The sequence below is a fragment of the Cavia porcellus genome, unplaced genomic scaffold (genome assembly GCF_034190915.1).
Source record: "Cavia porcellus strain 051 isolate PalLab524CR breed Dunkin Hartley unplaced genomic scaffold, mCavPor4.1 scaffold_2, whole genome shotgun sequence".
In the NCBI taxonomy this organism is placed as follows: Eukaryota; Metazoa; Chordata; class Mammalia; order Rodentia; family Caviidae; genus Cavia; species Cavia porcellus.
The window spans coordinates 110,871,829-110,895,349 of NW_026947485.1; the positions used below are offsets into that span (position 1 = coordinate 110,871,829).

General features: G+C 41.2%; 1 protein-coding gene across 1 annotated transcript; it reads left to right on the forward strand.

Annotated features, from left to right (window-relative positions):
- The first annotated feature begins 792 nt into the window (after positions 1-792).
- Positions 793-18,486, forward strand: Opalin (oligodendrocytic myelin paranodal and inner loop protein). Its single transcript, XM_003479556.5, has 6 exons — positions 793-1,142; positions 4,099-4,134; positions 8,476-8,511; positions 9,869-10,000; positions 14,292-14,348; positions 15,351-18,486. The coding sequence occupies exons 1-6, from the start codon at positions 1,140-1,142 to the stop codon at positions 15,525-15,527; spliced, it is 441 nt and encodes a 146-aa protein (XP_003479604.2). The 5' UTR covers positions 793-1,139; the 3' UTR covers positions 15,528-18,486.
- Positions 18,487-23,521: the final 5,035 nt, after the last annotated feature.

Genomic DNA, 23,521 nt, shown 5'->3' on the forward strand with positions numbered 1-23,521 from the left:
AACCAGACTACTGCCTTTGCTCTTGTTCCCTGCAATTCACACTCCACAGGAGAGCCAGGTGCACTTTAGCAGCATGAGTGAGATTGATTAAAGCTCTTGAAAGATTTCTCATTGCTCTAAGGGTGAAAATTTCACTGAGCCAGCCACACCCACAACATCAGACCTCAGCTTCACTCTGTCCTTAACTTGCCCTGGGTCCCTGCCCAGGACCCCATTGGCCTAGAAGCAGCAGCCTGCATCCTCCCAGGAACATGTAAGGCTTTGCATCCGCTGTGCCCTCTTGCCTGGGACCCTCCTACGTCTGCCCTGCACACATTCACCGCCTTTTCATCCTTCATGGGCAGTTCTAAGGCGTCTCCTGGAGGCACCTAAAGGAATGACCTCCCTGGACACTTCAGCCATTCTCTCCTTGCTCCTGTTGTGTTGTTTTCCATTTAAATGACCAAATTTAAATGACCAAATTGGCTAACTATAATTTTGTTATTTTGTTGGCAACACTTACTCTCTTAAGGAGCAAAACCTGTGACAGAAATAATAAGCTATATATGGCAGCCTGTGTTGATAGCCTCCTCAGTTCTGCCAAGCTCACTCTTGAAAGGTGAGGATAAAAAGCAGAAAGGCCACCAGCCCTCCCACTGACTACTGAGTGTGTGGTTCACTGAGTCAGCTATAGCCCTCTCTCCAGCAGAGTGGGCACATCCTCCATCCTCTGTGTTGATGCTGGTAGCATGCTGATGCCATCACGGAATGGTAAGCCTCAGCCATTTGACCCACTTTTCTAAAGATCTTCTAGGCACAGGGGCCACCAATTCCTCAGGACAGCTGTGGCTTCTTTGCTGAGATTGAAGAAGTTGCCTGAAAAGTTAAAAAGGACAGAAAACAAACACAAAGAGGATAAAGGACCCAAGTTACATACAGTGACCAAAGAAGAGAAGCCTATATTTCCCAAGGGATGGGCTGAGGGTGTGGCTACTCCCCTGGCCATAAATGGCTTGGCCAGGGCTCTCTGGGAGCCACCTCTAGCCCTGCCTCTCCAGTTAGATGCTTCTACTAATGGGAGACACAAGCAAAACACCACCAGCATGAAAGGAGCTTGCAGAAGACAGTGACTGCAGAGGATTCCTGGGAGGCTGGTGGAAATGGTAAGTGTACTAACCTTACTTTGTGTCTATAAAAAGTAATTCCTAGACCTTTAATTCTCTTAGTACAATCGAATAAAACTCTACTTGCTACAATCAAGCCAAGGGGCTTGGTTTTTAATCACTTTTCCATGTGAAAAATTGTAATTATTTTTTTAAATTCCCATTTAGTATTTGCTGGTCTCATCTCTTATTTTGATATAAAGATTTTATTTTTAATTTTGTGTATTCAAAGGTACAGAGTAGATATTTCGGCTACATTCACCTCCTGGTTCTAACCTGATCTCTACCACTTACAGGCTGATGACCTAACAGAAACCTATCGTGTTCTATAACCATGACATAGGAATAATGATTTTCCTTTCATAAGGGAGGTTGTGAGAACAGTGTCTCACAGCTGTGCAGCCTCAATAACAGCAACTTATTGTCCTGTCTTTCCCTCCTTCACCTCACAAACAGCAAACACAGTAAGAGACACTCAGCCACTGTAGTTCCCAGGTGCATTTAGACTCATTCACTACACACTAGTCAGACTAGCAGTAACAAGGAGTATATTGCATCAAATTCTAGTACTTCGAATATTGCTAGTTCATGCTTATAATTCCTTACAAAAAACTTTCCCAGTGGCTTCCCCATCCTAGCTCTGCACTGGCCAGTCCTTGAAGAACAGGACAACATGTGACCCTGCGCATACCTCAGTGTTTGATAGGTCTGGAAGCTGCTACAGATGCCATGTTAACTGTTTGGGGCAGGCAAATCAAGTTCTAGTGTCCCATTTTTGAACACTCAGGTCTGGGAGAACAGATTTGCTGGGATGAAAGGCAGACCCAAGAATCTAAGTGATTTATCTACACTTACATGCAAGAGGCTGGGACTCACCCCAGTTCGGATGGCTCCATGCCCGGGGTTGCCTTACTTCACCAAATCATGGCTCGAAAGGGCACTGTATCGTGTTTTTCTCTCCATAAGAGCACTGCACTGTGTTTCTACAAAGTAGGAATGTCTTTCTGAAATTGGCCAAAGTCTTCGTCATCCAAATATTGATAAACAATGCATGAAATGGGCCACTTGTTGCTGCTTCTTCTCTCTGCTGCCCGCCCAAAGAGAGCTTTGTCTTGAGCCTGCTGACATCAGTGTCCAGCACTCACTGATGAGATAAACTCTGAGCAGCTGCGTTCCCACCAGGGGCTGTTGCTGCACTTGGCTCAACTGGTGTCAGCATTAAGAGCAGCAGCCCTTACAGGACCTAAAAGACCCTGGTGTTCCCCTTGCTCTAACATTGTTGTGGAAGAAGAGGTGCACCGTGTCTCTAATCATCTGCAGAAACCACAGGAGTTGTTTGGAAGCCCTGTGGACTGGTCAAAAGAGGCTGTCACTAGAAGCGCCTGCTTCTAGTGACAGCTGTCTAGTTGTGTGGACTTATGCAACTTATTTCCATTCTTGAGGGATATTTATTTGCAGAGTGAAGGTGCTCTGTTGCTAAGAGACAGAGAAATGGGCAAAACTACCATTGAAGTATAAGGCTGGGTAGGGCCATCTTAAAGGAAGGACATAATCTTTGGGAGAAGTATACATTGTGGGTACTTAAACCATTCTTGGTTCATAGAAAATTTTTTCATTCAACTCAACTGAATTCCAACTCCCCAGTTAGTTAGCCAAAAGAAGAGTTCCATTAGTTTTGTGCACATTGAGACTGCTGCTCTATAACTGTCTTCCAGGTTAGATCTAGATCACCACATAAGCCAAGTTCCTTTGGCTCATTTCCAGAGCAAAACTGTGACATTCTCAATTGTCCCCCAAGTAATTTCTGTTTAGTCCCTGAGCTTGAGTTTCCCCCTGTCAAATGAGGCTTTGAGGTGTAAAATGACCTGACACACATCAGATCTGAAATGTGCTTCTTTAGGATTCTTTAGTCTTTTATAGTCGGGTAACATTTGGTGTTAAGATTTAGCAAGCCTGTGTTCCCAGCAAGACAGAAGATTAAACCACACAGTGTTTGTGTTTGCCCTGAGCCTGCTGGCAGGTAGGTTGGGGCTATGCCCAGCTAGGGGATGGTTACTAATCCAAGATGCTAAGAATCTAGAAAGTGGAAATATGATCATGTCAACCCAGGGGACCTAGGACCAAAAAGTGCCACCAGCTGCTTCAGAGCCTTTTTCTACCTATTGTTTACACCAGGCAGGGAAGGGGCTTGGTAAAGAGAGATAAGCCTGGAAAGAAGCAGTAAGGAGCCCAAACGGGTTGATGGGGTGGGGCCATAGAGCAAAAGCCACCACTGGTCTGGATCAGCCTAGCCCAGATAAGTGGGCACCTGGACAGCCTATTTGAGTCCACTCTCTTTAAATACTGAGTCTATACATAGGGGAGAGGGAGATGGAACGCTAGAGAAGAGTGGGTAGAGACTAGTTACCCCCACCCCCGCCATTCTGACTAATTCAGTTCCGGAGCTTTGGACTGGGGAACAAACAGAAGTCTGATCTTTTCCAGATTAACTTTCCTGAGAGGATATTAAGGTTCAGGAGTTAGACCATGCCTCCTATGAGGCTTACCTTCTACACCACGCAGAAAATACTGCATACACAAATTCACCCCGCCCTAGGCTAGGAGAGTCAGTTCCAGTGCTTGCTGAGCTTCTGGTGATGTTTCTCCACTGCCTTTGCTGTCAGGGCCCCTCAGTCCAGACCTCACTGGTTGGTTCCCTAATCCAGCCCCAACTGAAGACCTGGAGGAGAAGGTGCAAGACTGATATTTCTGAGGAAGAAGCTTGTGATGACCTCGAGCTTTTCTTCTCCTCCTCCTGTTTCTTCTGGAGCCAAGACTGAGAGCAGAGTGCCGGCAGAGCCAAACTATGGGATCAATACATCTTCGGTGGGATTCTCCAGGGTGGTGAGGTTAGGGGAGAAGTCAGGACCTACATTAACCCTGCCAGGGAGTTTTAATGCTTCTTTCTCTCTTGCAGGGTTTTTCACTAAACTTCACACTGCCGACTAACACGGTGAGTATAGTCGGTGAGCAGAACCTGTTCTGACAGGGCAGCAAAGGTCCAGGCAGAATTCACATGGCAATTCCAGAACTTTGTCCTCAAAACATGATGTACAAGAGGTGATCAAAAACAATGGTGAGTGTTTAACTTAAAAAATCTTATCACAGTACAAGACACATTGCCAAGAATTATGGGGTAATGTGTTTGAAGCAAGGAGGAGTATTTGGAATGTTGTGAGAAGGAATAAAGGCAATGTATCTTTTATTGTAATAACATTTTTTAATTTAAATATTCACTGTATTTTTATCCACTATACAGTGACATCTGGCAAAAGCAATGATGAATAGTTGAGAAGTGCTGAAAGCAATCTTTCAGTTACAAAAATTATAAAGGTACCTTTTGAAAAAAACAGAAAAACACAAAAAAACCCTAAATTTCCACTAGCAGAAAACATTAAGGTAACCCCTTCCAGCCTATTTAACTTTATGTAACTTTAGACTTCTTTTGTCTTTATATTATGTGTTATTTTATATGTAATTTTTATCTTAAATATTTTCAATCAGTCTTTGTAACCACAACTGAAGATAGCTATATGCTATTTATATAAATGAATTATTTCCTTAACTGATTAATTATAATTAGGAATAATCTTGTGATAAACATCATTATAAATAAATCTTGTCTGCATTTAAGATTATTTCCTTAGTATGTATTCTTGCAGGGGAACAACTGGGTCAGCATGGATGGACATTTTAAGACTCTTTATTATGATATTTAGCTACAAATCAAAACAAAATTTGTTGTTGAGAGCACAAAGCTTCAGCTCACAGTTGAACTTCCAGCTGCTGTTCTTGTGTAGCGTTAACACTAACCTCCAGGGCTGTTTTCTGATCAGTACTACTCCATGACTGAGTGAAGCATTTTTTTAGCCCAGATTTTTAGTTCCATGCTAAATTTTTCTCCTAAGTTATATCATTATTCAAAGAGGACTTGAAGGGTCAGGGCTATAACTCAGCAGCACAGTGCCTGCCGGGCAAGCATGAAGTCCAGTACCTTCCTACCAAAAATAATGAAGGAATAAATAAATAAGTAAAGGCCTTTGAAGCTAGATCTCATTTCTAGTTCACACAGCGGCATAGATCCAGCGAGTGGCGGGAAGTTAGACCCTTACGGCTTACTACTGAAATTCTGCTGCCACACTTTCTGTCCCGAATATCTGTCCCGCTAGTGTGACTCCACCTCCCCGCCTTCTGCCCTTCTCTGGTTGCTGAACCCTCCTGAAGTGCCCTCTTTCCCTGCTTCAGCCTCTCCCTGGTGTCTGCAGACATATTTTCCATCCTTCTCCTTATTTGCTGAAGTTTTTCCTTTCCTTGCTGCTGGAGCTTAGCCTCTGGCTTTGTCATATGCTGGATTCACCCATCACATCAACATTGCTCAGGGCAGCCATTGTTTGGGGCAGCAGGGGTGAGTGAGACGGGAGTGAAGCCCTTATGGTGTCAGCTGCCACCTTTTGAAATATCATCTTGGTCAACAGCTTATTTTTCTAAGAACTATCCTTTCCCCATTTTGAGCCTGTATAGGACCAAATATCCTAATTTGCCGAAGGCAATTTGCTTTAGTGCAGAATATCCTGCATCCTGGGCAGCCTTTCTAGAAAACCACCAAAGGTGGTCATTCTCCCTAGCAGTCCAGTGGAACAGACTGGGAGTGGGAGAGGTGGAAGCCTTGAAGTAGTGCCCCTGTATGGAGTGTGGAGTAGGGCTACCTGTGTAGATAAGGCACTCCCTGGTGGGCCATACCAAACTCTCAAGGTGGGCTGCTGACTTTGACCTTGGAGGCAGAGTAGCACAGTGGGGAAGAGCATGGATCCCAGAGCAAGACCACTCAACTCTCCTACCTAGAGTTGTTTGATATTATGCAAGTTACTTTATGTCTCTGTGTCTCACTTTTCTCATCTGTAAAATGGGGATCATAGTCCTGCTTCATTGCTATTTTTTAAAACTAAAAAATTTTATTAAGCCCGACGTGGTGATGCACTCTTATAATCTCAGCACTCGGGAGGGTGAGCTAGGAGGATCACTGCAAGTTTGACACCAGCCTCGGCTACGAAGTGAGCCCAGGGCCAGACTGAACTGTACAGTGAGACCCGGTCTCAAAAAGACAAAAAATTTTATTAGTATGTGTTTGTAGTACATAGTGATTACATTCCTCATGGGAGCTGGAGTTGGTACAAGTACATAACACATCTTAATTCTTTTTACTTCCTTTTCCTTTATTGGTTGTTATGAAGAATAAATGAATCAATATGGGAAAAGTTTGAACAACCTGGTGCATATTAGGTGCTCCATATACATTAGCTGGTATAATTAGTAAGTACTCATGAGAGCAGAAAAAGTTATAAAACTATGTAGAGAGAGAAAGGCAACATTCAGTGAAGGGCACAGACAGAAAGCCATGCTCCTAGGAGAGATGGTGAGAGAAGGGTGGTTTTGTCCTGACCGGTTACCCATTCCTACCTCTGGTCCTACCTGGGAAGCCAGCTTCCCTCCTGTTCTTCAGCTCCAGAAGGTACCTTTGCATCTTATGAGTTATCCCCTATCCCATTTAGTTTTGTTTTATTTTTTGCCAAAGCCATCCCAATTACATTTCTGTGACTGAAAATAGAATATTTTACCTTAAATGAAGGTTGACTCTTTCTACCACCCTTAAAAACAAAACACACAGATGGGTGCAGGGTTAAAGTAATAATGGGGGTGGGGGTGAGAAATAATGTTTAGGTAAAACTATAACTATTAATCAACAAGTGTCAGTTCCTGGCCAGGCACACGTGCCTGTCTGGCAAGGACAAGGTCATTAGTTTGATCCCCTGTACAAATAAATGAATAAATACACATTTAGAAAATGTCAGTGCTTGCGTCTTAGTTACTTTTCTCATTGCTGAGACAAAATCCTGAACACCCAAAGTTAAGGAGGCAAAGGCTTATTTGTCTCACAATTTGTAGAGGTTTCAGTCCATAATCAGCTGGCTCCCAGGCAGGACAGCTTCATAGAGGAGAACAGTTCACTATGGCCAGAAGGTAGAAAAGCAGCATGGGAGGGACGCAGTATCTTCCTGCCCCTTTTATATTGTATCTAGGCTGCCATGATTAGGGTGGTACCAAACCAATCAGCGGAGTGATTTAGTAATCACACACCCTTAATCCTGTGTCACACACTCTAGATCCACTCACCTCTGAAAAAGCCCTACCTATGACTGTATGAAGCTTTAGAGTGACATGCAGACACAAACCATAACACCTGGTTGTCAAAGCCCTCTCTTCAGGCATAGTACCCAAACATGCAAGCTCAGGTTAGATTTACGGTTATCTGTGAAATCTTGAACTAGTGCCATAACTTCCTTGAGGCCTGTTTTGTTTCGTTGTTTCTTTTTGTATTGGTAAAATGGAGATAATAATTATTAAAAGGTCCCAGGACTTGAGGTTGCTGTGAGGATTAAATAAATAAGTCCAACCAGAGCTTTGAAAAGTTTTAAGGAATAACAAATAATCTATACTTTTGATACCCATTTGACTCCTACAACACCCTTAGAGAGAAGCTACCAGTGTTTCTGTGTAGACGAAGAAATGAGGTTCATTAGCTTCTGAGTAGAAAAATGACCACATAATTGCAGGCAATGCAAGTATAGTGTCTGTGTTTTTCCTTCCCTAGTACTAGGGATAAAACCCAGGACCAGGCACACTCTAACAAGTGCTTTACTACTGAGTTACATCCCCAGTACCAGGATCTGTGCTCTTAATCCTACAGAGCAGAGTTTACATATTTAGTTGCTCCTGTAGAACTTTGTTCCTCTAGACTTACTCATGAAGGCAAGGTTTGCCTTAAATATCCCAGAAATGGATGGAATTCACTGCATATCCTTGAGTGATGTGAACCAGAAACGCATAACGTATTCATTCAATGTGGTCTTATTTCCAGAAGCATGGCTAATTTAAAAATGCCACATTTGCTTCATTATATCCTTGAAAGCAAACAAGGATTTCTTAAACAAGCTTATTCTAATATTTGTATTTGTCTGTCTCATAGCCAAAGCGTTCTGGGGAACTAGGGAAGGAGGAAAACACTGGGATGTAAGTTGTGTTGTGGCAAATTCATAAGGTGAAAATAAAGACCTGAATTTTTGAATTCTTTTTACTAGTAGCCCAATTTCATTTCAGTTCTTACCTGGGAAGCAACCAAACACTTTTCTGCTTGGTAGTTGTCGTTAATAGTTGACCCAAGACATGAACTTTAGGCGTTATCACTGAACTTTGATAGACTGTCCGGTGTAATGTGATGCGTATTTTTTTTCCACAGACCTTCTCTCCAGTTGTTACACGTGCGAAGGAAGCAGTAAGTACCATTTAAATTACCAACTCTTGGCTGCACCTTTTATATGTCAAGGAAAAATAATGGCCTATCCCTCTCACACATTTGTTTTGAGGTTTAAAATTTGAACCCAGAACTTGGCTCAACAGCTATCCTTCTGACCACCTTGACTCAAAACCAAGGGGAAACACAGAAATCATGGTGACTTTCACAAAGGGCTGAGTAAAAGAAACCAGGCACAAAAAATGTAAACTTTCTGTTTGTATCTGTGATAATGAAGAACGGATAAAACTTAGGTACAGTGTGAGATTTCAAGATAGTGATTACACAGGGAGATGAAGGAAGCGTCTGAAGTCCAGGCAGTGTTCAATTTATTGATCTGAGTGCTGCTTTCCTAGATACATTCATGTGAAAAGTCATCCTCCTGTATATAATGGCTTATAGAGTTTTATTATTTTTCCATAAAATTATACCTGCCCAAAAGGAAGGAGAACCCAGCATCACATAAGTGTTACACATGTTTAGGGATTCTGCAGATTGTTGCCATTATTTCTAGAAAATCTGTAAATCTGAAAATTTATGTGGCTACGAGCATGATTATTCTACCTAAGTCAAAGCACAGTGGGTATGTGAAAACTGGTTAATACATTTAATGTAAATAACTTTTAAAAATCATATCAAAAGGTTGGGTACTTTTTTTCTGGACTAGTAGATAAACATGCGTCTAACTGTTGTGCTGATTTATACCTCAGCCTTTCCTGGGTTGAGGAGATACTTGTGTTTCTGTTCCTTGGAATGCTTCTTCAGATGAGCTGTCCATTTTTCTACTAGACTGTCATTCTTTCCAATTGGTTTAAAGAGTTGGGAGAACACCTGTAATTCCTGCACTTGGAGGCAGGAAGATTGCAAGTTTGAGCCTAGCCTGGCTAACTAAGCATTTTAGCAAGGCCCTGTTTCTAAATAAGTGGCCAGGAATGGAGCTCAGTGTGAAGGCCCTGCATGCCGTCTCCCAGACTGTAAGAAACAAAAGCAACAAACAAATTTTCACTATGTAAATTAAGTCCTCAGACAGCAACTCATTTGTCACATATGTTAAAAATGTTTTCTTGTGGGGGAAGCTGGGTATATAGCTCAGCAGCGTAAGTGCCTGCCTGGCAAGCACGAGGTCATGGGTTTGATCCCTAGAACCCCCCTTCCCCCCCGCCCCGCCAAAAAAAAAGTACTGTGGGAAAATTTTTTTTTCATAGTATTTCGTTTCTTCTGATTTGGTACATGACATGTATGGTCTATGCAGATTTTTGTTCTATTTTTAATCTATTAAGAATTTCCTTCACTATTGAAGAACCTGAACTTCCCTTGTCTGTTTTTCCCTCTGTGCCAGGACTGCGGGCCCTCTGTTGGGTTAGCGGCAGGCATCCCATCACTGGCGGCCACAGCTCTGCTGGTGGCCTTACTTTTTACTTTGGTTCATCGAAGAAAAAGAAGAAGAAGAAGAAGCAGTACATCTGCTGAGGTGATGACCAGCTCTTTTGGGTCTGGCTATGCGATAGGACTCAGTATTTTAGTAAACTGTCTCTAGGGCTAAAAGTATCAGAATTGGGGGATTGTGCTATTTTCTGAGGACAAGGTTGTAGAGGTTCCTTTTTAGACTCAATTCTGTTTTGCTCTGGAAAGAGCTGATTTGCATACAACTCTCAGGTCACGTGAGGACATCCTTGGCAACAAGGATGGTGTGTGGGATGGCAATAGCAGTGGAGCGGGATGTTTGTTGCCATGGGAAACATTTCTGTACAGTAGGTATATTTTCTAAGTTGAGAGGGTGAAGAGAGTACAAGGCTCACAAAGCACAGAGGTCATGTTAGAAAAGATGAATGATAAGTATATGTGCATGGTAGGGATATGGCCAGACCATATATTTTCCCTACATGATCTGAATATACAAAATTTACCAGAGGTCTATCCAATGCTGGATTGCTCTGGGGACCATGCTCAGAATCTAAGGACAATGCAGACCGATAGCCAACGAAGTGCCATGGTTATGACTGAACTGTGTTAAACAGATTTTGGGTTCTAATTTCACTTTCCACTTATAAATATTCATGGTTGTCTCACGAAAACCTGTCTCCCTATTATGTTCTAATCATGGCTCTATCATTTTGTGATTTATATGATTCTGCACATGCAACTTAACGTTTTGTATGCTTTTTCAGTTCACTTAAAAAATAGGTATCAGCCAGGAATGGTGGCACTCAACTGCAATTTCATCATGTGGGAGACTCAGGCAGGAGGATTGTTGAGTTCAAGACTAACTGATCTAATAGTGAGGTCTTTTCTTAAGAAAGAAAAAACAAATAAACAAGTAAACAAAAACAGGTATCATGAAAACTACTCTCATAAGCTGAGGCTGTAACTCAGTGGCAGAGCACCAACATACCATGTAAAAAGTTTTGGGTTTGATTACCAGCCCTTGGGGCGGGGGGAACTACCTCTTTCTTTGTATAAAGAGACAGGCAGAAATATAAAGATGATGTGAAATAATGTACTATTAATAATTGTCTTAGTTATTTTCTTATTGCTGGGATAAAATTCCCAACATTCACAAGTAAAGGAAAGATTTATTCTAGCTCACAGTTTGTGGATGTTTCAGTCTGTAGTTGGCTGGTTCCAAGATGTGGTGCGTACCAGAGGAGAAAGACTCTATGGCATGGCAGGCAGGAAGTAGCAAGCAGTGAGCCTTCCTTTTCCTTTTCATGCCCTTCAGGCTATGAGTCTATTGGTTGGTGCCACCTATTCCTAGGGTGGGCCTTTTAATTTCTACACCCAGAGCTATTCTAAACCAATCAGTGGACTAATCCAATCATCATACACCCATAAGTCAGTGTCACATGTCCATGATTCAACCACTTTCCCAAAGCCCCACTTATGAGGCTTTAGGGGCCCATCTAACCCTAAGCCACAATAGCCCATCCTTACTTCCAAAAGACTCATGTGCAGCCCTTTATACAAAATACATTTAGTCCATTTCTAAGAGTTGCCAAAATCCTAACAGTTTCAGCACTTCTGAAAAGTAGAAGTTCAAACTTGCCTCTGAGATTTAAAGTAAACTCTTAGCTGTGAGCCCTATAAAAATAAAAAGAAAATTTCATACAATGGCACAGGATAAATACTCCCATTCCAAAAGGTACAAATGGGGAGATACAAAGGAACAGGACCTAAGGAAGATCAAATTCCAGTAGGACAAACATTAAACTCCATAGTTCCATGTCCGGCACCCAGGACAATCTGCGGCAAGATGTGAACTCTAAAAGGTTTGGATGGCTCTGCCTCAGTGGCACTACCAGTGGTTGTAGTCCTCATAGCTTCTCTCTTTGGCCACCTTGCTTACTTTTTATGACTTTCCTCAGAAGGCCCATGTTCCCAGCTTCTTCACTGCACCCTAGCATTTATAGTCACAGCTTTATACACTGCTTTCGGGGTCACACTGCCTGGGTTCCCAGACTTTCTTCTGGAAAGGATAGAAGCCTTTCTTACCCCACAACTCTTGCATTCTATGTGCACCTAAAGCCAGCACCACATGGATGATGTCAAGGTCTTCTGCCAACTGGAGCAATAGCCAGACCCTTTTCTGCTGGCTGTAAGGGCACTTGTTGAGCACCTGGATGGCTGAGCACTATTAATCTAGTCCCAAAGAACAAGTTCCCTAGGCTATTGCTATTCTGGAACATGGTACCTTTGGGCGCTTCTCAAAGCAAAGTCTTTCACCTTTGCAATCCTGAGGCTGCTAAGGCTGAATTCCTGCTGGTTCTTGAATGTCCTCAGGCTATTTTTTTCTATTGTCCAGTTCCAAGCTACAGTACTTGGCCTTTCAATGTCAATCATTTCAGCAACCAAGCGGTCCTCTGATCCATCTTTGCCATCTACCCCATTACTGGAGCTTCCTTTTTGATCAAACTCAAAACTTTTTAAATCCTTCTGCGGGAATGTTTGATTCCCAAGGGAGAGCTGACTAAAAAATTCTAAGAATAGCCATGCTGCCACTCCTCATCATTAGTCTGCCTTGAAATTTGTTCTGCCAGATTCATTAGTGCAGTGCCCTTAATCTCACTCTTGCACAATGTCTCTGGACATCAGCAAAATGTAGACAGATTTTTGGCCAGAGTTTAACACAGATAGCCTGGAGTCCAATTGCCCATTCAACCCTTGATCCTAACTGAAGCCTTCTGAGTCTAGTCTTTACTTACACTTCTATCAGCATTTTGGTCTTTGGAACTCTGACTACAATCTCCCATCAAACTCAGCTCACAGCATTCTAGAGCTGCTGCTCCACCTAGCAATCTCCAAGCATTTCTAAACTCTTCCTTCAAGCCAGTTCCAAAGGCTTCTGAACCATATACACAGTAGAATTACAGCAACAACTCCAATTCTTTGTACCAAAATCTGTCTTTGTTACTTGTTGCTGGGACAAAATACTCAACATCCGTAAGTTAAAGGAAAGAAGGCTTATTGTAGCTCAGTTTGTGGAAGTTTCGGTCCATAGTCAGTGGGCTGCAAGGCAGGTGGCCGTGGCAGAGGAACATGGCAGAGAAGAAAGAGTCCGTGGCAAGGCAGGCAGGAAGTAGCAAGCACTGAACCTTCCTTTTCCTTTTTATGTCATTTGGGCTACAAGTCTCTTGGTTGGTGCCACTCGTGCCCAGAGTGGGCCTTTCCTTGATTCATACTCAGAGCTATATTAAACCAATGAGTGGACTAATCCATTTACTATACTCGTAATCCAGGGTCATGCACTCATGACCAAGCTACCTCCCAAAAGCCCCACCTATGAGCACTGAAGCTTTAGTAGGACGTTTGAATATTAACTGTAACAATAATATTGTGTAAAGATGCTTGGGCAAGCTCTAACATATTAGGAAGTATTGTGAGTGATGGACTACATAACTGATAGTTTCTTAGTCTTCAGTACATTTTAAAATCATCCAGGAAACCATGAACACATTGATCACTGAAACCAATTTAATAAGAATTTCTGGATGAAAGAGCTGAGGCACTGATGGTTAATTTTTAATGATGCAAGTAGTCCCCAGCTATTCACATAGTTTACATTCCAATTGCTCTCCAATGGATTCTTGACAATGTGGAGTGCTGAACCACATATATGTATATAGTTAGTTTTTTTGTAGTGTACACAGGCCCACAATAAAACTTAATTTGTAAATTAGGCAATAGCAATAGAAAAATTATAGCAATATATTATAATAAAATTTTTGTCAGTATGGTTTGTGACTTCTGACTACCATAGGGCAGGTAGCATATAAAGAATGGATACACTACACAAAGGGATTATTCACTTCCTGGGCAGAATGAGTCAAGATTCTGTCATTCTATTCTGGATCAGAATGACAATTTAAACTTTTCAAGTTGTTTATTTCTGGAATTTCTACTAACATTTTCAGACCCAAGTTGATCACTGGTTAATTAAAGCTGGGGAAAGCAAAACTTTGGATAGAGAGTATTACTATAATTTTATACACACATTAAGTAGAAAAGAATAGTTCAGTGAATCCAGCTATCATCTTGTTTTATCTCTACTGCCAGCCTCTTCTTCGTAGAGTCAACTTTGAATTACTTTTGAGTAACTCATAATGAAGTTTCTTGAGTTTATTTCACTTTCAGGGGTAATTATCTCTCTGTGTTTTATTTTTAAAGCTTTCTTGTGATTCTAATGTGCATCCAGACTTAAGAATTACTGATTTCTATCATTCTTATGGTCAAACGATGTAACATATCATCTTTTTAAAAATTTCTAGGAAAGTGAGAGACCATGTGAAATTGTGGACATCTATGACAATCCCAAGATATCTGAGGTAAGGACTTTCAGTTATAATCTCTATTTATGATTCATGCCTTAGTGGTGCTAAGGATTTTAAGGCTTTTCATATATAGGCATATGATGTGAGTGGACGTGGAAGGAATGGGACCAGAAGAGGCACAACCAAAAAGGTGGTTCTCAGGGTAGTTTTATTGGCCAGACAAGACTTCAAGATTTATTTAGTATTAGAGAAGGCAGGAAGAAAAGAATCAGAGAGGAGGGCATTGGGGACAAGATATATTCTTTTTTTTTTTTTATACTGGGGATTGAACCCACAACCTTGTACCTGACAGGTAGGTGCTATGTTGCTGAGCTACATCCCTGGTCCAAGATATATTTTTCAAAGGCACACCCCCAGTGGCCTATTTCCTCTACCTAGTCCCTACCTCCTAAGAGTTCATGAAGCTAATGAACTTATCAATGGAGTGATCTGCTCAATAGATTAGAGCCTTATAATCCAGTCACTTCTCCTAATCTCATTGGATAGCAATCAAGCCTTTAACATAATAAGCCTTTTGGAGGACACTTTGGATTTGAACTGTAACAGTAGATGTAAACAACTATATTGGTGATCACATTAAATATAAATGATCTAAATACCCCCATTGAAAGGCAGAGATACTCAGATTGGTTATAAAAGCCAGATCCGAATATATGATGTCTAAAAAACCCCATTTTAAATATAAAGATTCAAGAAGGTTAAATATTAAAGGATGGAAGGAGAGGTTCTATGTTAAGAAGCAGAAGAGTTGAATGACAAGAAAAATGTCTCAAAGGCAGTCTGAATAGCAATTGCAAATCTCTCATCATGTTGTTTTCTCTCTTTCAAATGTCACTGCCCTTCCTTATCTGATATCATATCTTTAAAACTATTGCTTCAATTTTTTCCTGATTTTTGGTTGTTTTGGGTGGGACAGTAAATATGGTTGTATTACTCCAATTTAGGCAGCAGCAGAAATCTAGGTGTATTTTCATAGTATCTGTTTGTTTTCTCAAGAATCCTAGGAGGTCACCTACACATATGAAGAATACAGCAGGAGCACAAGAAGCCCACATATATGTGAAGACTGTAGCAGGAAGCGAGGAGCCCCTGCCTGACACTTACCATCCTCCTGAAGACATAGAGAGAAGGAGGGGCCTGTGGTGGCTTATCCCCAGACTGAGCCTGGAATGATGTGGCTTAGTCAAAGAGCAGACCTGGAGCTGATGAGGGCTAAAAGCCCAGGAATTTGTATGTGGAGAGGAGAGATGTCAAGTCGCTTCTTAACCAGTTCGCATTTCATTTGTAGACATGGAATACTTTGGGGTCAATTTGTCTCTTCAAGGGACACTTCCAGAAAGGTTCACTCCAACTGTCAGGTCTGTTGCTTAATAAACAGTGAAGTAACACATGAGTTTGCCGTGCATCGAGATGGAGCTCCTAAAATCCTGCCCTGGCTCTAGTGGGAATCTGCTTTTGTGATTTTGGGAAAAGACCTTGGTTTCTGAGTGTCTTGAATTTTCATCATTTTTTTACACCCCTTTGCTCAAAAAGCTATCAGGCCTAGTTTCTGTAGTAATGTTGGCCAAACTCAACCCAGTACAAGTTAGAATCTAAATGAAACTCATATGAAATGTGTGAAGGGAAGTAATTTCTTATTTCTTTAGTCTCATGCTCTCCCAACTGAGATATGTTGACTCTGCATTTCCTATTTCTGAATATTTCAGAATAAAAAATCACGTGGAGCCACACATTTTCTGACCACAGGGAAGGATATGACTGGGTCACATCGTGCAGTAGCGGAAAGAAAATTAGACCTGCCACTGAACTGCTGTATGACTTTTGGAGAATCAATTAACCTCTGCAAACTTTAGTCTGGGGCTTGTTAAGGAGGGGGTTTCTATTTACATGCTTTTTGTGGTCACTGAAAAGTTTAAAGGAAAGCATTTGCCACTTAATAAGTACTAAATTTTTACTTCTATTTCTCTACTCAATTTGCTACCTCTTAATACTGTTGTCCAATAAAATCAAACAACTGATTGTTACCTATATTTAAAGGTCACCAAGGAAATATTTATGTCAAACATTTTCCGTGGTCTGCAATCCAAATTGTTGACATCTTAAGTTAATTCTAGGTTGATATCTAAAGATAATTCTAGTAATGTATAAAATTTTAAATCTAGATCTAGATGTGATCCTTACCCTTTATATGAACCAGTTAAAGCCAGGCACTTACAAGATCTACATTCCGATTAAAGAGGCTTGGGGTGTTGCATTTATCCTCAAAGATGCTGAAGGTGAGGGAGATTCATGTATTCTAGTAAAATGGCTTGCATTTACAGTGAGATGTTTTAAAGGCAAGACAATGTGTGCCTCATACGATAGTTTCTCTAATTATCTTTGAACATTGTGCCTTACATGTAGTACTTAAAGATACAATTTTTATTTAACCATCATCATCATCACAACAACAACACTACAACAGTCTTCAGAGAGAACAAGAATGCCTGAGTCCACGAGCAGCACTGCCATTTTGGCTTGATAGGAACTGTCTTCAAAGAGATTGAATGGAAAATCAGACATTTCTGAAGTGATCCTTAATATTGGACAACTAGTTTGTTCAGTTTTGTGCGAGTAACTGTAGAATACATCATTCTCTGACTTTCTCTTATCCCAGTAACACCTTTCCCAATTTTCAGTCTTTTTGTCCCCTTTCTGCTTAACTCTTTCTACCTTTCTTTCACCTTCAATACCAACGTCATTCTCTTTATGACTCTGGGTAAATTAGTAGGTCAGATATTCCATTGGTCCCCTATCATTCATCACCTCAGCTTGTACCTGAGATCAGAGAATATTTGAGTAAGGCAGTTCTGAAATGGGTTGTCTGTGTGCATGTGTTTGTGCCTCTGTGTGTGTGTGTGGGGGTGAATGTGTGCAAAAGTAAAGAAAAGGGAGGGAAAATGAGTTGCTGTAAGAGATTACTAGAAATAAGTGCTAATGCATCCTGTGGAGCTATCTACATTAATGGTTACGACTAGCATATACTGACTCATCTCTGCCGTGCTGTCCTCCTGCTGTTGGCCCCCTCACTTTTCCCCTTCATTCAATTACCTGCCCTGTTTGGTGGTCACCCTCTGCTACTGTTTCTGGAACCAGGATCATCTTTATCTCTAGAAAATTCTTCAGTGTTCTTTGTAGGGTTGGTTTGGTGGACCACCGGATTTGATGTTTGCCTTGCTGCATTTTGATCTTGCAGTGATCCCATTAGTTTTTATATCTTTATTTCTTCCTTTTGGAATGAAAATTCTTCTCCTATGTCAGGTGTATGTAATTTTCTTCTGATTTTTATAGATAGGTTGGAGCACACTGCTAAGAGTCTCCCTTGAGTTACAGGGAAGCGATGCTGAAACTGTTGGGAATCTGGCAACTCTTACAGATGGACTGAATGCAGTCTGCATAAAGAGATGCACATGAGTCTTTTGAGGGTCAGGAATGTTTTTATGGTTTCTATCTTGATATACCACTATAGCTTGCAATCATAGGGCTTTGGAAAGTGACTGGATTATGTGGATTGATTTGTTAGTTTCCTGGTGCTGGAACAAAATATCTGACACAAGTTAAAGGAGGAAAGGTTTATTTTCACTAACAATTTGTAGAAGTTTCAGTCCATAGTTGGCTGGCTCCAAGGCAGAGCAGCATGAAAGAGGAACATGGCAGAGGAGAAACAGTCCACAACAAGGTAGGCAGGAAGCAGCAAGCCAGCCTTCCACCTTTCCCTTTGTATTCCACCCAGGATAGAAGCCTATTGGTTGGTACTACCGACACTTAGGGTAGGACTTTCCACTATCCATACTAAGATGCTAACCCACTCAGTGGACCAATCCAATGGATTGGATTAGTTAACCATAACAGGGCCTTACAGCTAAGCTGCTTCTAGGAGGTGGGGTCTGGTTGGGAAGGTGGGCCACTGGGAGGGCCATGGACTGGAAGGGTTTACCTCTCTCTGTAGCTCCTCCCTTTCAGTTTACACTTCCTGGATGCCACTCCGTGAGCTGGTCTTCTCTGCCATTCTCCTCTGCTATGCTGCCCTAGAATCAGCTGGCTATGGACTTAAACCTACAAAATGTGACAAATAAACCTTTCCTTCCTTAAACTTTGGGTGCCAGGTATTTTGCCTCTTTGTCCCAACAAAGGAAGACACTGAGACATGGTTAATTTTTATGAACATACAAAACATGTGCCTTTTCTTTGCCTATATTAAAGTGTAGACTATCAGCATCGTGAGCTGAAACCAAGATATTCTTGGTAGTGGCACTTGCTTAGCCAGGCTGATTTTGGGAGCTGCTTAGCTCTTTATGGGGTGTGGGGGGAAGCTCAGTGCTGCAAGAATAAGAGGGAAGTCAGAAACTAGTTTCCCATCCCATGACTGATGTGAAAGGTGATTTTAGGCAGGTCACAAAATGTGTTTGCATCTCATTTCATTAAGTAGTACCTAGTATTTGGGTTGGTTTGTATGTAGCGCTATACCACCCACTTCAAACTTTCTAAACTTGTTTTTCACAAACCATACACCACAAAGTCCCCTCCTTGCTCCTGCTCTGACTCTTTGCATGGTCATATCAGCTCAGTCTTCAGTACTCTGTTTTCCTCACCTCCTGACTTTGCAGACAGACATAGATCCTTACTTTCCCTTTATTTTGCCAAGAGATAACACTTGTTACATACTTTTCTTTGTGCATTAATCTCTGAAAAATTTTAATGTTAATTGAAGACAAAAAGCACACAATAATAATGATCTTGAAGGATTGCCAATACACATAATCTCTGAACTCCTACCATTTTGGTGAGAATTTTTGCTTAAAACATGAAGTGATTTAATACATGTGCACTGGCTTCTTTCCTATTTCAGACAATCTTCTGGGCCCTAAGATAATACTGGAGACATAAACAAAAAGCAAAAAGAACTTGATTTTCTTGAAAATGTCTTTCTACCCTAATGAATATAAATCACCTTTCCACTCAAGGAAATAATGTTAGGAAAACTGTCAGAGAAGGGCTTTGCCTCTAGACTCAAACACATACAGCACTCTCTTTTGGGCTCAAATAACAGAAGTTATACTCATTTTCTTGTTTCTGTAATATCTGAAATTAGAAAAAGATGGCTAGGAATGGCCCTTCCGTCATGGAGCACTGCCAATGGCTGGAAGGCTGAGCTACATCAGGACACACTTGGAAATTCTTTCATACCTTTAAGTAAAACTCTGGAAGGACAGTTTAAGTATTGGTTTGTAACAACTTCTCACAGTATTTCACTAGTGGGGTTACAAATAAATTGAAAGATTTATTTTCCAGTGCTGAGATAGAACCCAGGCCTTGCACATGCTAGGAAATTGCTCTGCCCTTGAGGTGCATCCCTAAGCCTGTGTTGAAGGATTGGCAGTGAGTGATAATAAGCCATGTTGAAGGAATTCTACCACAAATATGACCAATTTAGTGACAGGCAGCCATTGTTGACTTGCCAGGCCAAGGATTATTCACCAATAAAGATCAAAGACTTTAAATATTTATCTTGAAAGCAGAGGGAAATCTCAGGCTATGTCCTATTCAAATACCAAGACCTCTCCAGCAAAATAAGCTCCCCTCTGCTCCTCAGAGATGCTCCAGCAGTAAGGGCTTTTCGTTTCACACATTTGATGCCATGATTCCTTCGTTACATGGGGCTTTTCTCGCATTTCAGACATCCTAGTCTTCCTACCATATGACCTTCGCATGAGCAAATGATGAGACAGATGTGGAAGTCTGAGGAGGCCAAGATAAATGCAATTTGCGTGGCATGCAAAGTACAGGATGGGGAAGAGTTGTACAGTAACAGAACTCAGAGATCTGAAGAGGGTCCTTTTGAGTATTATATTGCCTAGTGATCAGAGCATGCATATGAGCAAACTGCTGATGGGTGGAGAAAGAACCACTTGAAACTTAGAGGGAGCAGTATTCCAAAGCACACAGAAGACCAAAATAGGAAACATAATAATTCATCATGAATCAGAATGCTGAGAAAAGTACTGCTTCAGTAGAAGGGAAGAATTTCAACCCTAAATGAGGTTAGTGCTTCTCTAATTCTGTCAAACAAAGCTTAAAAGTAAGATGAGGATAGATAAAATTGTTTCTAAAGGTAGTCATATCTCATTTTTAAATTCATCACATTTGGTACTAGACACATTTTGGTGTGAAAATTTTGTTCTAACACCCATTGGTTTGTACTTGACATGCAAGACAGAACTTGTGAATGTTCATGGCCTTTTAACTTGTCCCTCTTTCTAGCCAAAATAAGGGTAAATCATGTGGTCTTAGTTTCTGTGGTCATTTTATATATTTTTTGCTTTTTTATCATGAGTTCTAAGAAAATGAACAGTAATAGCGTTGAGTAGAAGAGAAAATTACTGCATAGCATCACTGAACAGAAAACTGCAAGTATGAGAGTAGTATTTGCATTACTGATCTTGCTGGGGCACGCAGCATGTCTCCACTATCATTAATAAAAAAGAAAAGCTAGACAGGCTGATGTTGTGAAAGGAGTTAAAGCAGTAACCTAACAGTGTTCCCAACCAACTGAGTTAAAAAGTTGCTATTAACTTGAGTAATGAGAAGTAGTTAATGGGCAACAGTGTACAGAAGTTACAACATGTGAACAAGCAAGTGTGGCACGTCCAGCTTTTAAAAACTTGGGACAGTGAGAAATGGCAGTGCTGAAGTCTTTAGGCCAGGCGCAGCTGTTTGATAATTTAAAAGAAGGGAACCAGCATCCCCAGCGTTACGAGGCACAGCAGGCTAGTGAGTGCTAATAAAAAGGCTGCTGCTGAATTCATCAATGGATTTTAAGACTCTAGAGGCTGAGGATTTTATTTTCACCAACTGTGATGAGCATGGACTTCTGTGAGAAAAACACCATGTAGAACTTACACCACTATAGAGAAGAAGGCCTTCCTAGACAAAAACCAATGAAGGACGTTGGCTGACTCTGTTGCGCTAGTGGGATTTAAAACTCAGGTCTCTACTAGCTTATCGTGGTGATAACATGCCAATTTTCAAGAAGCCTAAGTCATAAAAAAACTCTGTGTGATGAGGACAAACAAAGAGCTTGCGTCACGCGGCAGATTTTTACTGAGTGGCTAAATAAACTCTCTGCTAGAGGAAGATTTTGCCCTGGAAGTGCTCTTCCTTTTGGACGATGTATGTGTCCACCATTGAGGCTTAGGACAGCTTCCTAGCAGCATTCAGCTTTGTCAATAAGAAGTTGGGGCCACTCAATAGTACTCTCACCCAGTGCAAGGACCAGGATGTCTTCTCAAACTTCAAAACATTGCACACTAATGCAGCTTTCTGACGGCGTTTTGAGATCATTTCTGACACCCTACTAACCTGCACAGAATCCTGGAAGATGCAGTTCACTGTCCTGTCTTGCCTCAAGTTTAGCAATAAGGCCAAACCAAAGTCTTTTATAGGACAAAAACTTCAGCATGGAAAAATCTGTAGCCAGAAGCTATGACTCTGAAGAACTTCAAAGGGTGTGAAACTGAACCTAAGCATACCGATGCAGAAGAGACAGTCATGTATGATATTGTATTTTGAGGTCAATCCATGGGTTTTGAGATCAATGCTGCTGATATGGAGGAGTTGGACAGACATCCTGGAAAACTTAGCATCTAGGGGCTGTAGGAGCTACAGAAGAAGCAGCAAACAGAGGTGGCTGCAGAGGTTTCTTCAGGTGAGGAAGAGATAAAGGAGAATATCTCTAGTTCCTTGATAAAAAAATTTTGCAAAATGGACAAAAGTTCAAAACTCTGAAGTACTGTTACGGCTTGGACCTACTGTTCCAGGCCATATGACCATATGAACTATGTATTCATAGTTAGGCTTTTGGGAGGTGGCTGGATGATGGGTGTTTTGGTGCTGGAGTTAGAGTGTGTGATACTGAGCTTAAGGGTATGTAACACTAGTTGATTTACCATGGTTCTGGGTTGAACGGGCCATCCTGGGTATGGGTGACACCACTCAAAATGTGGGGAGCCTGGATGGATCAACGGGAAGCCGCTGCCTGCTGCCTCTTGCCTGCTCTGCCATGGACTGTTCCTCCTCTGGGATGCTTCTCTCTATGCTGTCCTGCCTGGCAGCCAGCTGAGCATGGACTGAGACTGCTGTGAACTTGAGCTAAGGGTACCTTTATTCCTTTAACTTGTGCTGTAAGATATTTTATCTCAGCAATAAGAAAAGTAACTAAGGCAAGCACCATCTAGACTAAGCTCTGATAAGTAGAAAAGTAAACTTGTTGAATGACAAATAATTTCTTACTTTTTTTACTTTAAAGAGAAAAGAACAGAAAAATCAAGAAGCAAATAGTTCAAAAACAACAACAAAAGCAAAATGACTACAACAACAAACATGGCTACACAAGTTTTCAAAACAAGATGATAGGAATTTGACAATGGTTGTTAGCCTCAAAACAGGCTACCAGATACAGGGATGCAAGATTGATAAAATAATATAATTTCCCTCTAAGCAATTTCTTTCCCTTTTACTATATCTATTGTAACTTTTGTTTTTGTTTTTTTGGGTTTTTTTTTTGTCTTTTTCCTTTTTTATGGGTACCGGGCATCACAACTGCCTGCTTGCAAAGCAGGCACTTATGCCGCTGAGCTAAATCCCCAGCCCCTAATTGTAACTTTTGGATCTTGCATAAAAATGATGTGGAATTTTTATATAATGGAATACTACTCAGCCATAAAGAACAATAAACTCAAGGATTTATAGGTAAATGCAACTAGAAACCATACTTTTAAGTGAAATACATCAGAGTTTCATGTGTAAACACTGTATTGTCTTGCTAGTGTAAAAAATTTTTTAAAAACCTGAAAGAGTAATTTTTCACTTTGAGGAATTCTGAAAAGAAATCAGAAACATTGCTCATTGAACAAATTTTTAGTGGTGGAGAAAGAATGTTGATGTCAGAGCCTGTGGGGCAAGCTGTGAAAAGGCAGAAAACAGAAAGACCCTTTGAGGTAAAAATGCCCTGTGTTCTCTTGAAGGCTTTCTCCTTCTCAGCAGCCCTCCATGAAACCTGTCCTCCTGGCGAGGCTTCTCCCATCATTCCATAGGCCATGGACTTGGTGAAGCTTGCATTTTATTTAACA

Coding starts and splice junctions, on each gene's coding strand:
- Opalin (XM_003479556.5), top strand. Junction 4,135..8,475: donor TCACACTGCCGACTAACACG/GTGAGTATAGTC, acceptor TTTTTTCCACAG/ACCTTCTCTCCAGTTGTTAC. Junction 8,512..9,868: donor TTACACGTGCGAAGGAAGCA/GTAAGTACCATT, acceptor CCTCTGTGCCAG/GACTGCGGGCCCTCTGTTGG.